General features: G+C 37.9%; 1 protein-coding gene across 2 annotated transcripts; it reads left to right on the forward strand.

Annotated features, from left to right (window-relative positions):
- Window positions 1–2,255: 2,255 nt before the first annotated feature.
- LOC114359843 (longitudinals lacking protein) lies at window positions 2,256–13,762 on the forward strand. Of its 2 annotated transcripts, XM_028314362.1 has the most exons (8): window positions 2,256–2,477; window positions 2,990–3,194; window positions 3,673–3,927; window positions 5,326–5,572; window positions 6,257–6,328; window positions 10,178–10,781; window positions 12,899–12,915; window positions 13,246–13,762. In XM_028314362.1, the coding sequence occupies exons 2-8, from the start codon at window positions 3,021–3,023 to the stop codon at window positions 13,605–13,607; spliced, it is 1,731 nt and encodes a 576-aa protein (XP_028170163.1). In that variant the 5' UTR covers window positions 2,256–2,477; window positions 2,990–3,020; the 3' UTR covers window positions 13,608–13,762. The 2 variants fall into 2 exon arrangements, with proteins under 2 accessions (XP_028170163.1, XP_028170162.1); XM_028314361.1 differs by lacking the exons at window positions 2,256–2,477; window positions 12,899–12,915; window positions 13,246–13,762 and adding an exon at window positions 2,710–2,850 and having other exon boundaries at window positions 10,178–12,248.
- Window positions 13,763–16,830: the final 3,068 nt, after the last annotated feature.

The following is a 16,830-nucleotide window of genomic DNA, read 5'->3' on the forward strand; positions in this document are numbered from 1 at the left end:
CCGAAGAAATAAAAACAAACGCCTTTTTGCCGGGAACCGGCCGCGCCGGCTCTCCCTCCCGCCTGTGTTCCACCGAGGTCGAGCCGTAGCGCTAGCGATTATGTAGAGTTCATGTTATGCATGCGATTTCAGGGTTAATATTTCGATGTAAAACTTTGTTATCGTCTCGTCTCTCATTCTCAAACATGTGTAAGCGTAGTAGTAAACAGTAGTAATAAGTTTGGGAGGGTAGATGCAGTGTGCTATATGTGGGGTAGGTAGGTCGGCAGGCGGTGGGTGGCCCCCGCGCCCGGCCAGTCGGCGCCCCGCGCGGCGCCTTCTCTCTCCGCTCCGATTGATTTTTATTACAAGAATTTCGCTGGCGGTTTTTTTTGTTTCCGCACACCGAAAGCCAGCCGACGCACACTCCGACATTCGTATAATTCGTTTGTACGGACTTACTAATGCTATTGATTTTTATAACGAAGCGGACGTGCTCAAAGGGACTCGTTCTGCTTTGTTTCTTTTCATGAAAATGCTTTTAGGGCCTCCTACAGAAGTTTTGATTTGTATGATTGCGAAAATATAAATGTAGGTAGGTAAGTATCACTTTTATTAGGGAAGCGTAGCGCATCTACTCGTAGAATAAATAAAAATATATGTAAGTAGGTAAGTAGTACTAGTCTTGTCTAATTTAAACATCTGCAAGTTAAGTATTAGACACTTCAGCGTCACGTGGTCGCGGTATATTTATTTACACTTGCTGCGGGTAGTTTGATAAAAACCGTCTGGCATTCTGGCATAGCATAGGTACATAGTAACAGTAAAACAATAAAGGTAGTCTTCGCTAATACTTATAGCAATCTTGCAAACATCCTATCCTACTAATATTATAAATGCGAAAGTTTGTATGAAGTCTGGATGTTTGTCACTCTTTCACGCAAAAACTTTTGATGAAACTTTACAGTATTCCATAACCCAGAATAACATATAGGCTATAATTTATGACGATCTGTGATAAACGAAATTTCACGAGGGTGAAGCCGCGGGCAAATGCTAGCAAAAAAAGAATTTGGAAAATAATTAATTTTAATTAAAGAAGCGTACTAGGTTATGTTATATCATATCTATATCACAGATAACATAATCGAAACTAACGTATTTACCTAGTTACTTAGTCCTACAAAAAATTTTAGTCTATTCGTGCGTACTTAGCTTACCTCATTGTATGCAATCGAGCAAATACAAATTATTAACAGTAATTAGTATAATACAAAACATTAACAAACCTAAAACGTTAATACAGTAACATTAATTGGTGTTATAATGAAAGTTACAAACGTAGAATAAGGGTTGGCACACACCTCTTCAATGGTAGCGCCTCGCCTTACAATATTTTTGATGAAGAAGGATTGTTAACAATGAAAAGAGAATATTATTGGTGAAGTCCGTTGGCTTGTATTAACCAGCATTGCCAGAAATGCCCTAAAACTAAGTACTTAATACCTTTGATTTTGACGGAAATTTTAAGCAATACATGCAGTAGAATGGCATTTTAGACATTAAATAGCTTAATTATAAATACTTAAAGTACCTATTTATAATTTATGCGAAATAATTCCTTTATTTGGCTCTGTTTTTTTTTTTGCGTTATGTGCGTCAACCTTTATGCTGACTTTGTTCAACAAGCTAGAAAGATTTATGATAAAAAAACTAAATAATATTGAATTCCTATGCTATGAGGAGCTTTCCAAAACAACACTACATATTTAGCTCTTAAATTGAATAATTATTTTATTACCCAACATAGTAAAACGTGTGGTTAAATGAAATGCATCTTTTATAAAAAACACCTGTCTGCTTGAAAAGTAGCAACATCTAGCTTAGCTAAAACAATAATATTAATAATTCAATTCAGTAAAACATTATTGACTATTAAAATGTTATTATTACAAGCAAAACAAAAGAAACGACGCAAAGCTAAAGTAGGATTTCCAAGAACGATGTAAATGTCTTTCTTTTGTTTTGTTTTCCCCGCGCAAGAGGAAGTTATACATTTTAGTGCAGTCGAGTTACAGCACTTACAGCAGATGGCGTTGTAAGCGGCGAGCGTCAAAAATGCCTTGTACAAATTAAAACAAATGAAAAATTAAATGTAAAAACATTTTAGTTGATAATTCTAATTGTAGATTAAACGGACAAATAACTTTAAATAAAAAATATATGCTACATTTTCTTTTTTCAAGCTTTCTATTATTCGCTAATGGCAACATCGATGGAGCTTATTTTGGGTCACTCGCGTCGCTTCCAACTTGTACTTCGTTTGGATTTTTGTAGAGGTGCCTTTCTCTAAACTTGCAACATAGCGTAGTTTTGTGTTTTCAATCAAGAAAGCTGGCGGGTGTGCAAATGTGTTAAAATACTGTGGCAGTGTTAATTAAAACAAAGAACATTCAGCATCATTAAAACACAATACAATAGTTGATGAAATAGTCAAGGTAAGCGTTTCATATTTTGTGTGTGCTGTTGTGAACGCGATAGGGGCTTACTTATTGCTACGAGTTTTCATCTTGAAAATTTCCACTCGTGAACTTTCAAAGTGAAGTTTCTCAGAAGTTTCTTTGTTGACTGTAAACTTTTTCCAAGTTCAGCGAATCGAGGGTCGACGATGAACTTGAAATAAACAACAAGTGTCATGAAAAGTTTGATCAGAAAATAGTAAAACTTAGAATTTTCGTCGCCATTTTATTTTTTGTCGCGCTGGAAAAGCGGCCATTTTCTTTGTGCCGCGTCGCTTACGACGAGTCGTATGTGGTCCCTAAAGTTAAATTAGTTAAGTTGGGGCGTGATCTCATCTTATGAAGTGATTCGGTGAGATAATTTACGCTGTGGCGTGATGATAGCGTACGATGCTATGTTTATGTGGTCTTTGTGAAGTTTTCATAGTGGCCTATTTACTGCGTGGTGTTTTATTGTGAGTTTGTGTTGATCTCGTGGTTTGGTGTGGCAGGGCTACGGGCGCGGCGTGGCGAGACGGCATCATGGATGACGACCAACAATTCTGCTTGCGATGGAACAACCACCAGTCGACGCTGGTGTCGGTGTTCGACACTCTGCTGGAGAAGGGTATGCACGTCGACTGCACCCTGGCGGCCGAGGGCCAGACGCTGAAGGCACACAAAGTGGTCCTGTCCGCCTGCAGTCCGTATTTCGAGGTTGGTACCGAGTATGCGTGCTCACGTAATGTAGGTCAATTGCTATCGTGTTTAAGTTACTTACGGCACAGTTGTGCTCTAATAAACATTCCAGTTGTTTCATTCTAGCTTTCGCATATGCGTTAGCAATTAGTTATATTGATGCATAGATGAGTTGGCAACTGAAAGTTGTTTCTACTACTTTCCGTAATGTTTTAGCTAAGATCACTAATTACCTGTTGAACGTTTAGCTGTAATTAGCTAAATGACTGACCATTTAGTATTTGGAACAATTATCTATCATCCAACTGTATAATTAAAATTCTAATAATTTACCGAAAAAGGTAGTCATCTATGAAATATGCACATGTCATTGTTTAGTAAATACTACTCTATTCATGTTACTTTCCAATCATTGTGATCAGCTTCGTACATCTATTTACAAATGGAATTAGTAAACAACCTGGTAAATAGTAAAGCGCAAACTGTTTTGTTACAGAGTGTACTATCACAACAATTTGATAAGCATCCAATAATAATCCTAAAAGACGTAAAGTATGCGGAATTGAGAGCCATGATGGACTACATGTACCGCGGTGAAGTGAACATATCGCAGGACCAGCTGGCCGCTCTGTTGAAGGCAGCTGAGTCGCTGCAGATCAAGGGACTCTCGGACAACAAGCCGTCCCGGCCCCCGTCGCGCCCGCCGCAGCCCGCTGCACACCCGCCTCGCGTCGCCTCGCCCCCGCCACAGGTAAATAATAATATATTTATTTGCTCCAAAATTACAGTAAGTCAACCTATTTAGAGATTACAATTCAAGTGAACTATTGGGTTAGGTTACGTCGGCAGCCGTACTAGTATAAACTGTGTCACAGCTGCCTAAATAACTCCACTAGCTGATCCTGTACTTGTAAGAATTGGCATTCTCTCTGCCACCTCATCTGTCTTAATGTGGCTTTGCAGTAATGCACTGTATTGCGGCATACACAAAGCTATCAATCTGCTTCACTAAACCTATAAACTAGGACTTCATGAAATATTGTGTAATATTTCTGGTACAATAATGATATCTCATAGATCAGTTATCTCTAATGTTATAAAATTACTTTTCACTATGAAAAGCAAGTCTATAATATTCTAAATCAATAAGCAGTATAAGGTTAACAAAACAACTATAGGTATTATTCAGTGGAAACAAAGATTTTTCCACAATCTCTGCCACTTTATTTTCTTTAACGTTTTACACAGTAACGTTAACAAAGATATTTTAGATAAAACCTTATTTATCATCAATACAATTTATTTGATTATATTATTTGTCAACATACTGTAAAAAATAGAATGGTCCATTCATTTGCAATAAAACTGCTCCTTTCAATATTTTGTTCCACTTAAGCTGAAACAAACACAAGCATAGACATAAATGTACATGTTCTATTTTCATAACAGATATCATTTGCTTATCATATCATCACAAAACAATATCTGTTTCACTTGAAGCTGTTTTCAGCCTTGTTCATTCAAAGCACTTGTGCCTATTTAAATTCAAGCATGTACATACATATTTCAGTCTGTGTAGGACACACATTGCCTCACAAGAAGGCCTTGACCTATTTATGGCAACTAGGAACTGTTAACTAGTTTGAAACTAGCACACTTAACTTGGTGTTACCAATAATTCTCATAAAATAACTCTTTGTTACATCAAATGTGTTAACATTATCTATAAACAAAATAACCTAATGACAGAGTTATTGAACTTAATGACAGTCTGATGATGAATAATTTATTTTATATTGAGATTTTAATTTATTCAAAACTGGTATTTCTAGAAACAGTTTATTACTTCTTTAAATGTTTACAACTTTTCTTTAAAGTTATGGAAGTGAAAATTCCAAACTTCAAATAAATGAAAGTGGCATGATAACCTAGTAATTTGTAATGTAGATTTAGATTTTTGATAGAGAGTGGTATTTCCAAGTTGACCTCCTTCAATTTAGGATCATTATTTTGATATTATTTGATTTTTATAATTTATCAATATCATTTAAACTTCTAATCTTGTTTAAAAAGAAAATTACCAACAATGGTGACTTATCACACATTAAAGAAAACCAGAAGTAACTAACTTTTAAATGTTTGTCACCAGGCCCGAGATGGTAGCATAGACAGTCGCGAAGGTTCAATAAGCCCCACACGCCGTAGAAAGAAAGCTCGTCGTATGTCGAGTGAGGGACCGCCAGTCCCTATACAGGCCCCGGTCATAGAGCCTCCACAAGGCAACGGAGACGAAGCACCTTGCAAAGAGGAAGTCCCGAGGGACGGTGTAGAGGATCTCACATTAGATGAGGAGGCTGAGGAGCCCCCGGCTGTGGGGCACAATGACGTCGTACGCAGTAAGTATAATTTGTTTTGTTCATTAGATCACAATAGTAAAAAGGATCACTGTTTTTTTATGTTTTTGTGGAATAACAAATTTACTCGTTACTTTAACATTAGTGTGCACAAGTAGTTGATAAAATTAGTGTTAGTAATTTTATGGCTCAACCTTGTAAGTCTTGTAACCTTCTTAGTTTTTTCTTGTTTACATTTGCTATGATGTACAATTATTTTCTACATGTTTGTGGTGTACTTTACATGTAATTTACTCACTTATGTTTTTATTTTCAAATCATCAAATATTGTATTGAAAACTCAATGAGTGTGTGATACATGACTAAAAACTTAAAAAGATCAAAAAGATGTTTAGGTTCGGTGAAAATCTAAGTGTTACTGAAATTAGGATTTTCTGTCTTTAGGTCTCAAATTTAGAGAACATCAGACACAGTAACCGAAATAGACACATATTTTATATTATGTTGATATTTATAATTTAGCAGGAAGTTTGAAAATTATACAATTATGTAAAGTTTATGAGTGATTGATATGATTTTTTCGGATTTTCATTACATAGTATGTACATTTAACCGCCACAGTTTAATTGTTTGAAAAGACATAACAGATAAAAATAGCTCCGCAATAAACCAGCTAATGGGTACTTGTAATTGTTGCATTTGCTACAATGTAATATTCTCTTACAGATTTCCAATGGCACATGGAACGATCTCAAGATGAAATAATGAACTCAAATGACAGCGCGCGAGAGTCGCAAGGTAAGCTTGCATACATTACTGTACGCCGCCTCACTCCGGGTAGTGCAGTCAACACCACAAGTGGCTGGATATCTTACGCCTTACGCTCAAAGCGATAAAGATCACAAATAGCCAGAACTTTTGATGCTGACTGTACTTCAATTATCTATTTAACTTGCGTACCCGCGGTGGGGCTCACACAACATTTTGTGTCGTTACGTGCCATTCCCACTAGCTATACGACGACACTAGATGTTCAATGGGACTCAAAATTTTGATATTCTGAGACAATCAACTTTTCTATGTATTTAAATCGTGTCTGGATAGAGCAAAATAATCAAAAGTTAATTGTCTCAGACATACAAAGGAACGGATGAAATGCGCAATGTCTTCCCATAATTTGAAATTAGACAAACAGTCATTGCTTAAAATAATCTATTTATCTTGTTATATATAAATATTATATTCCACAACAGCGGATACAAGAGTGCTAGTGTTTTCACATGTGAAACTTCAACCCTATTATAAAATAGTACATATCTAATATTATTATAAACTACTAATCTTACAATATTTTGTATCGTTATGACTTTTATGAGTATTTCAGTGCAACAGGTAAAGGTTTTGGTAATATGGTTTTGTTCAAGTTTTTGTAGCCTTTCTTTAAAGGTGAGGTAATGTTCAAGGTAAGTAAATATTCAAGTTATTATTACACTAGATGGTTAATTAGAATGTATATGTTATACTGTGTATTCGCTTTATGTTTGTGTTATGGGGATAAGCAAACATGTAGTTCATGCATGCATTTAGATAGTAGATTTAGTACGGTAGAAAGTTACAATTATTAAAGTGCTACATTGTTCTATGCTAACAAACGTCTGGAATGAGTAAATGGTAAGTAATTTCAACACTATTTTATCAATGACATTTATATGTAAACTTATCATAACAGTATGTAGAGGTAGATCATATCTATGCGCACAACACCTCACCCCCCCGTTCATTTCAATATCAAAACTGTTTTCTTCAATCAATCAAAGAATTTCCGGCTAAGTAAAGTCGTGGCTAAAGATCGCGTTAAACGATTGTTCAATGGCACAATTTTCGAGTGATTTTTACTTGAATGTTTGTTTATAGAAGAATAAGGATTGTGACCTCGCACTGCTGCTGCCATTTGGAGTAAGGTAAATGACAATGATTTCTATTACTAATATTAGTTTGTTGGTTATATGGCTTATTTATCTATTATTATTTATTATTTCTTTTTATTTGCATTCACATGTGATTTCACTGCAGATTGTCTCTCCTTATCGGTTCATTTGTTTTTTTTTTATGTTAAATATGCATGATTGTTAGGTATCAATGCAAACATGAGAAATGATTATTGAAAGCATGTAAATCATGTACCATATTTTTTATGTCAGCCTATGCGCATTTCATTTTTACACGATCGACCAAAATAATAGTGATATAAATTGATGATGATGCAGGTATACTATACAATTACAGTGACTACATTGAAGGCTCCCCAGTTAATATCCTGAAGTAGCATGCTTACTTCTTTCTTTCATTTATCTCTTATCCACCCACACGAACATTTCAGTAAATCCTCTTTCAAACTTCTAACATAAAACACTTTTCATACCTCACTTCAAAAGGCACCTAACAACAGTAATGATTCCATTCAAATACTTGACCACTAATACCACTTCTTCTGGTAACATCACCTGTCACTAATGCTTTATATGTAATTTATTCTTGCTTTCATTATTTCCCCTTGCAGAGAAACCCACATATCTATTAAACGCCATGGTTTTCGCAAAAACCCCTTTCCCATTAACTCGGGGATACCTCAAAAGCACTGCTAGTACCAAACCAAAGATTGAGCATTCGTACAAGGGCAAGAGAACAGTCAAAAAGGTGATAAAAAAGAAAGTCGGGATAAAGGCCGCAAAGAATATGAAAAGGAAGAGAGAGTTAGTAGCGTCGAGTAGTAAGAGTTGCAACCGCACAGGCGACGAAAGGAGACACGTTTGCTCCATTTGCAAGAAAAAACAATACAAGTATAGAAGGAATAAGCTCAGGCATGAGAAGTATGAGTGCGTCACCGGCCCGCAATTCGCTTGCGAGTGCGGGAAAAAGTATTCGCAGAAAAAAACGTTGACTTCGCACATTGCTCTTAAACATCCTAACTGGATTAATGAACGAGATGTTAAGAATATTAAACTGGAGAGCCAAGAGAACATATAATTTTTTTCACATTTTGCTTACTGTTTTGTTTTTGTTGATTTTTTATTTAGATACTATTTACAAAGTTAATCATGTCTCAAAGTTTAGTTAAGTTTAAGTTTGTAGACTTTTGCTAGTTAAGAATACCTACCTCGTTATTTGAAGTGATACAAAAATGTATCACTATAATCGTTACTCTAGTTGTTAATTTATTGTCGATTATCTTTCACAAGGTCCAATATTTTTGATCTCTACCAGTGCCATAAAGTACTGACTTTTTTATATTTACTGCCTATGATTATTTTTGTAAGTTGACTAGTTGATTTTTGCTAAGACAGAAGTGGCTAAGATTTTGCTAAGCAGCTTCATTTATTATGCTGATTACCAATTAGAAAAAGCTCTTTGTTATTTTTTGTTTTTGTAGCTTTTGTTTCATGACAAAGTTTATATTTTCTTTTGTTTTCTCATTGTTTGTTTTGTTTTTCTTAAGTTTTGAATATATTTACTTTGGTATTCATTTCGTTTTTAATTTAATCACATGTGAAATCATACATCTTAATCGTCACACACGTCGGCAGACACCGATATTTTGAATGATCAACAATCATTCTGAATACCGTCCGTCCGCCAATCCGTCTGTTATGATTTTTCATATTTTATGCTTTATTATTTTTTTAAAGATTACAAAGCGCACTGTATAATATTTCTATTGCAGGTTCAAAAATCACGCCGCAACCAAAAATGGTGACACAGATAATAAGAGACGAAGCGGAGGAGGCGTCGAAAACGTTCGCGATCCTGAAGAACGTGACGGCGAACAAGCTCCCCGAGGAAACGAAAGAGAACAAAAAGACGCCGGTCACGCCGCCCAAGGCCGACCGCAGCTCCTCGGACGAGGACAAGAAGCGCGAGTCGCCCTACAACATCCTGCCGCCCGACGACGTCGGCGCGGACTTCGCGCTGGGCAAGCGGAAGGTGGACAAGCGCTACAAGTGCCCCAAGTGCCAGCGCGCCTACAACGCGCGCCGCAACCTCGTGCGCCACGTCACGCTGGAATGCGGCCGCGAGCCGCAGTACAAGTGCCCCTTCTGCAGCTACAGCAAGCACCGCCGCAACGAGCTCAAGAACCACATCAACAAGAAGCACCCCAACCAGAAGACGCTCAGCGTCAAGTGACGCGCCGGTGCCGCGGTGGACCACTCAGTGCTTTATTCTAGTGCCTTATTCGTAAAACTATTCGATCTTCCTTTAGATGGTATTAAATTTTCGTTAATTTTTATAAGAGCCTTGTATACTTATGTATGGATAAAACTGATTGATATTCGATATTTTAACTATTAAACGATTTGAAAAACGTCACGAGGCTTTTCATTTCGATCGATAGACCCGGTAACCGAAATTTTATGGGAAGATAAGTCAATGAGAGTTCGATTACTTGGATTGTGCATGTTTGCATGAATTTTAGAGCTTCGCCTTATATTTTCTAACCGAGAATTATTTTTTTATATTTTTTTTATTATTACAGTAACGCATTTCTTTGGTTCCTTAATTTTATTTTAGCCTTTGGTAGTATTAACCGAGACTCCGTCCGTAGTTCCGCTTGACTTTTTTATTTGCAATACCTAATGTATCGCATTTCAGAGTTACACAAGGAATCCCACCTCCCGTCGGCGCTGCTGTCGCTGCTGTCGGCGCAGCGCGCGCAGTCGCAGCAGCTGGCGGCGCTCGTGCCGCCCTGCATCCAGGTCACCAACCTGCGGCCCAAGCTGCCGCTCGCGCTGCCCGAGGACCTCAAGGCGCACCTGCTGCAGCAGGCCTTGTTCAACAACAACGCCGCGCCGCCCGCGCGCGACTACAAGAGCCCCAAGCCCGACGACGCCGACTCCGACGAGTACGACGACACCGACGACATCGTGCTGCCCGAGGAGACCGACGCCTTCTACGACTCCGGCTCCTACCAGGGCGCCCCGGTCGGCGTGACGAACGAGTCGTTCGACTCCGGCGCCGACTCGAAGTCGCCGTACGGAAAGAGAGACGGCAGCGTCTCGGACGACTCGAGTCGCCAGTTCGAGTGCCGGCACTGCGGCAAGAAGTACCGCTGGAAGTCGACGCTGCGCCGGCACGAGAACGTGGAGTGCGGCGGCAAGGCGCCCTCCCACCAATGCCCGTACTGCTCGTACAAGGCCAAGCAGCGCGGCAACCTCGGCGTGCACATCCGCAAGCACCACAACAACGAGTGGTTCATGTACGCCAGCAACAAAGTCAGGCGAAACAAAAAGACATCCATCTAGATTTACGTTTGAAAAAGTTAGACCAAAGTAGATACCCAACCAAATCGGTTCTGCAATAATTTTATTTATATTTACTATTTTATTTTGTTGAAGACGTTTTAATATACACTGAAATGTAGTTGTAATGTGCACATTCCCTAATGGCGCTAGCGCTAATTTTGTTGATTTTTGTTTTAGAGTTTATTGTCGTAGTTAAGACTGACCCTGAGTATTTTATTCAAAAGAATATGACCTAAGGTCGATATATTGAAGAATGTAGACAATAATACGAATGGATAAATTGAATATAATTAGGAAAATTGGCTATCAGTCCCACTTTTCAAAAGCACTGCAAAAGTGAATGCTGGGTTTGATTCTTAGCTATGGATCATTCTCGGGACTGACTTTTCTAGTGATTGCGATCATGATGGGCCAATTCGACTGTATTGTCGTCGAATTGTTATTAAGTCCGGAAATATTATGCAATAAGTGTTTGTATACCAAAATATATTATTTTATGTTATTGATATTATATAATTTAGAGTCGATACTATCTCGAATTTGTTTAGAATTAATAACTTATCATTCCTCAAAAGGATTTTATTCCAAATTCGTTATATTTAGTGCAATGATATTAGAAACTATAAAAATAGTTGATATTTTCCTGTACCATAAATGAATAGGCCTGTTAAAACAGGCCGTCTGTTATTTTATCTTAACTGTCACGGGTAGAAAAAATTCATTATCTTTAGGTGTTTGTTCTGACAGTAACTTGTTTAGTTTTATGATTATGTTATTGGTTAAGTTATTGTTCATTTCCATAATTTATTCACAATTCTTGTTTTCTTCAATTTATTTGTTAGCACGAAGGGACCATTCCTTGTCTTCCTGACTTTTTGTAGCAAATCCAAAGTTATATTTTCGAGTTGTTTATTAATTAGGTTAATATTAGAGGGAACTTTGTGGTTCCGCACGTCATGCCTCAATTCTACGCGCATTCGCAACTAATTTAGCCGTATTTTTCTGGCGACTTTCAAGCATTATCTCTAAGCAAGAAAATGGCGCAAGCAGATTGTTCCCTATTGAACCTCGAAGGTCCAAATTTACTTGCGCTCTTTATCAAGAAGAAGCAATGTTTGGGAGTCGACTAAAAATACGGGGTAAATACTGCAATGCAGCATAGAGTCGCGGCTATGATTAGTAAAATAAAGCTCATTCATTATGTGCCTACAATGTTACCTGTAGATGTATTTATTACGCGTTAGAGATATTTTCATGTTGTTTGGTTGGTATTTCGATAAGCTGGGATAAAAATGTGTTCAAAATTTTCAAAGAAAATATCTCGATATTAACTGATAATTAATTAATAGCAATATTCCAAGTTTCAATTAGCGTATTGACACTGTTGATATTTTTTGTTAACCTAGGTTTACAAAGCTATTTGACCAAAGTCAGTATTAGTTTAATAATGTGATGGTGAGAAATAAAGAACGTTACTTGTTATAGCATTCGAGTCATTGCTAAGCATACAGATATGCAATATTCCCATCATATATCTTACGGTTTATGGTACTGATGTATGAATTAGAATATACATTTTGATGTTATGTCGTTTACATTGTTTGTTAATGTTATTGGAGAACTAGTTTTCAAATTATGTAGTGTGATTTTTATATGAATATATCGGGGTTTACTTGGTAGAAAAGTTTATTCAAATATAGCTATAGTATAACCAACTTTTTGTTTTTTTTTAGCCATTTCCAATCATAATTATGTTTTCTTATTTTAGCGTAAACCTTAGGTGAGTCTCAGTTTTACTAGGCAATTTGGTTTGTTAACATTGCATGAGTGCATGGTTTGTTCGCATTACACGTAGCGGTCACTGTCCTCATTTCAACTTGCGCATGTCGCAGTTTTTGTTTTTCTTTCCTTTTTCGTTCATACTAATATAATTAATAATTTCAGGTAGCCAAGAAAACCCATGGGTCGGGAGACTACATAATAATTAACAAATGTTTGTTATACTCAAACCGGTGACTAAATTATCGGCCCAGTAACGTTCGACAGTTTATCTGTTACACTTTTCCAAAAGTTTATCAGGAAATTCCTGTTCGATTAAACTCTCGAAACTGTCTGAGAACGGTCCAGATCCTCAAAATGAGAAACGATAATCGCCAAATAAACGTTTTTTACGATTCCTTTTTTGTTCTTTTTTTTACTTCTCCTTTTGCAAAGCTTTCATCACAGCACTCGGTGGATATTCACAGTAGTTATTCTATGTATCGTATAGTATGTAGTATATTTACGTATATGTACCGTGTATGTATCGTATATATGTATATAACATGTAAACGCTTGTAACTGTCGTTAACCACACGGGAATGTTGAATGTGTGTGCGCGTTCGCGTGACGAGGTGCTGACGGTTCTGGGGTTTTCAGGCGGCGGCTGCGGGCCGGCGACGGAGGACGTGTCGTTCAGTAGGATCGGCGGGCTGTCGTGGGACCAGTGGTCGGCGCGCCTTGCGCTGCCGCTGGTGGCCGGGCTCCGCGCGCCGCTGCCCGCGCCCGGCGAGCCCAGCTTCACGTGCCCCGACTGCGGCCGCGTGTACAAGCTCAAGTCGTCGCTGCGCAACCACCAGAAGTGGGAGTGCGGCAAGGAGCCGCAGTTCCAGTGCCCCTACTGCGTGTACCGCGCCAAGCAGAAGATGCACATCGCGCGCCACATGGAGCGCATGCACCGCGAGGTGCACCTCAAGCCCGAGCAGTACATCAAGCAGGACAACGTCGACGCCTGCACGTAGGCGCCGCGGCGAGCGCGCGGGCGGCGGGTGAGTGCGCTTGCACGTTCCTACTCAGCATCGTGGCATCCGCGGGGCGGCTCCACTAAAGCCTGGTCCGTGAGCACGTAGAATTTTGTCCAATGACCCCAAGCTACCCATCCTTATCGCTCGCGCGTAATTATGTTGCTATCGCGCTCGCACACACACTGCGGGCGCCCGTCGCACAGTCGCGACAGCAATATAATTACGCGCGAGCGATAAGGATGGGTAGCTTGGGGTCATTGGACAAAATTCTACGTGCTCACGGACCCTTTTGATCCTCTTTTTAAAAAGTCAAAGGCGGGAAACTCTAAATCCTTTTCAAAAGTAATTCGCCCGCTCGCGGATACCGCCCCCCGCGCCGCTCCCGCCGTCTTTGCGAACTTAGTCACTACTCAATACTCCATTTTAATTAGGTACAAACCTGCTAGGTTTACATATCAACGTTTTTAATTTATCGGCGCAACATGTTACTAGATCCGTTATAATGTTTCTATTTTTAATGTTTCTCGTTGACCCCTTTGAAAATCATGATTGTAGTTATCGTAGAGATTCTCTAGAGAAAGTTTTTTGAAAATTCCCAAGTTTATTCTGATTGTGATAAATGTGATGAAATCTCTTATGTGATAGTGGCATTAGACAGTCACGTTAGATGTAATGCCTTCCCCGAGGTCACAAATAGTGCCTTCAATTGTTACCTACTCAATTCTAATTATTTAATATTACGCCCAGAAGTGAAAAATATAGATATCATGAATTTAATCTCTTGACAAATTACTAGTAATAGTATTGACACTAGTTACAGTATATTTGTGACAGTGTGCGCAACTGTTGCATTTATAAGTATGTTAAGTTGAAGTGATTTTGTATAGTTACGCTTTTACTAAGTATATATTTTTATGTACAGCATTTATTATGTAAACTATCATTCCTGGTTGATCTATTTAGGTTCCGAGATTCGGTAGATTCGTAAAGTACAAGTTGTTGGGTTAAGATGTTACCAGTTGCAGTTACTCTCCTAAATTATCACGGCTGCGACGCGACGGTCGCGGTGGGAGTTATCGTAGGTTTAATCAAATATATGCGATTTAGAAAGTTTATGTTAGTATTCCATAAGTTTTATCGGTACTCATTCGTACGTACGGTACGGTATAAGTTATGTGAGCGCGTAAACTGTTAAGTTATATCCTTGTATATCGTAGTTGTAATGCAAATGATGCTATTTTCGCTTAGGTAGCAAGCTCTAGTTCTCTGCCATAATGCATGTTCCCTTGTATAATTGTAATACTCATTTAAGTTAATTTTTTATTTCAATTATTTTTAGATCTCTTTACATCTTATGCATTTATTTTATCTTTACATTAGGCTTATAAATCGATCCGAAATATTTTGTGAACGGATGTTGTTCCTTACGAAGTGTACCGATTTCTCACTGTTTTCAGTGTAGGTATGGGGCCAACTAGCTATAGCTGATTCGCAACTGAGAGCCTTAAAGTTGATATTTTAAAATTAAATCGTAAATCATGAACACTGCCATTATGTTATTATAATACAATGGACCGTGCACAATCATTTAATTTTGACAAGTTCAAATTACTCTTCCAGATAGTTATAAGTATTTTAAACACATTACCATTTAGAAATAGTAAGGTTAGTCATGGTACATATCATGAAAAATGACACCACATATTTTATAATCACCTGTAAAATCAAAACAATCGCAGATTGAAATATGTATTTACATTGTTATTATTAAAATTGAAACAGGTGGTGTGATTTTTTTGGTATTCTACCAAAATAAGTTATTATCAGTTCGAGTTACCATCCTGCAATCAAAATGTAAAGCTCATAAGTACAACCATACAAATCTTGTCAGTATAAAACTAAGTGCCTTCAAAACTTTAGTCATTAGGGGTTAAAACGTTTCAGATAATTTTTGGTTTAAATATGAGAAAGTTGCAAAATTCTAGGTTGTGATTTTTAAACGAAATTACAGCAAGTTAGTTACCTACAAAATGAACCGCCTTCATCCAGGTTGCAGAGTGCATTTCAGGTTTAGAGTAATCAGTAAATGTTATATAGATTCTGATAAACTACAACTGTGATATTATACTTTCACCAGTGCAGGCCTTGCTTCTGACCCATCGGTCGCACTCGACGCTCAGTCAAGTGAGCCACAATGGTACTAATCGTCCACTATAACTAGACTTCTGATCAGAAGTCGATCGGGCTGGGTCTGAGCTACTCTATCGTTAAGATCCTAAGGACCATTTTGGTACGTCACCGTATTCCAGTCGCAGGTCTAGCTATCGTGGACGTGCAGTACACGAACTTATCCAAGTGATATTGTAAAGAAACTAGCTATAGTAAGAATTGCTACCTAGAATATTTGTAGATGACTAGATAGGTCTACATCATAATCTGTCAGTAGATCCAAGTTTCAGTGATTAAATGCATTTGATTGTATTTTTATAACCTTTTTGTATTTTAATAAAGTTGCTATTCTTGATATATTTTTGTTTTTGTGTTAACCAAATCATATGTGTATTATATCATTTAAATAATAATATTATGGTTTTACGGCAAATATGTGGGAATGGGATTAAGGGTACCTAACACTGTCTTATCTCATTGCCATTTGTTATTAAATATTCATGTGAATATTTCAAAAACGCATGCTAAATATTATACTAAACTTACGATTTCATAAATTATAAACGTGGGATTGTATAGATATACAAACATAAACGGGCTAGATCTTTGAAAGGTTGCATGTTACTCGAAAATAGATAATTAAGAATCTAGATATAGATTAAACCCCGTAGATGTAAACAAAGCAAATTAATGGGAGACATGGTGCATTATCCTCTGCTTCGATATGGTGGCACATTCTTTTACCTAAGGTGGCTTGGCTTCACTTAGTGCGGTGGTAGCTTAGTATTATTTGCACGTATTTATTTTATTTGCGTTTTAATTTCAGTTGCACAGTTTTACACTCCTTATATATTGGGTTATGCTAATCCCGGGTTGAGCAGCGGTAAGGCTGGGTGGACACTGTATGAGTGCGTCGACTGTGGGAACAAATACAAGCACAAAGGCTCGCTTCAGCGGCATATAAAGTACGAGTGCAGGAAGCAGCCGAGCTTCAAGTGTCCCTACTGCGTGTACCGAGCCTACCAGAAGCACAATCTGTTGTTGCACGAGC

Source organism: Ostrinia furnacalis, unplaced genomic scaffold (genome assembly GCF_004193835.3).
Source record: "Ostrinia furnacalis isolate ACB-3 unplaced genomic scaffold, ASM419383v2 OfSCF4670, whole genome shotgun sequence".
NCBI lineage: Eukaryota > Metazoa > Arthropoda > Insecta > Lepidoptera > Crambidae > Ostrinia > Ostrinia furnacalis.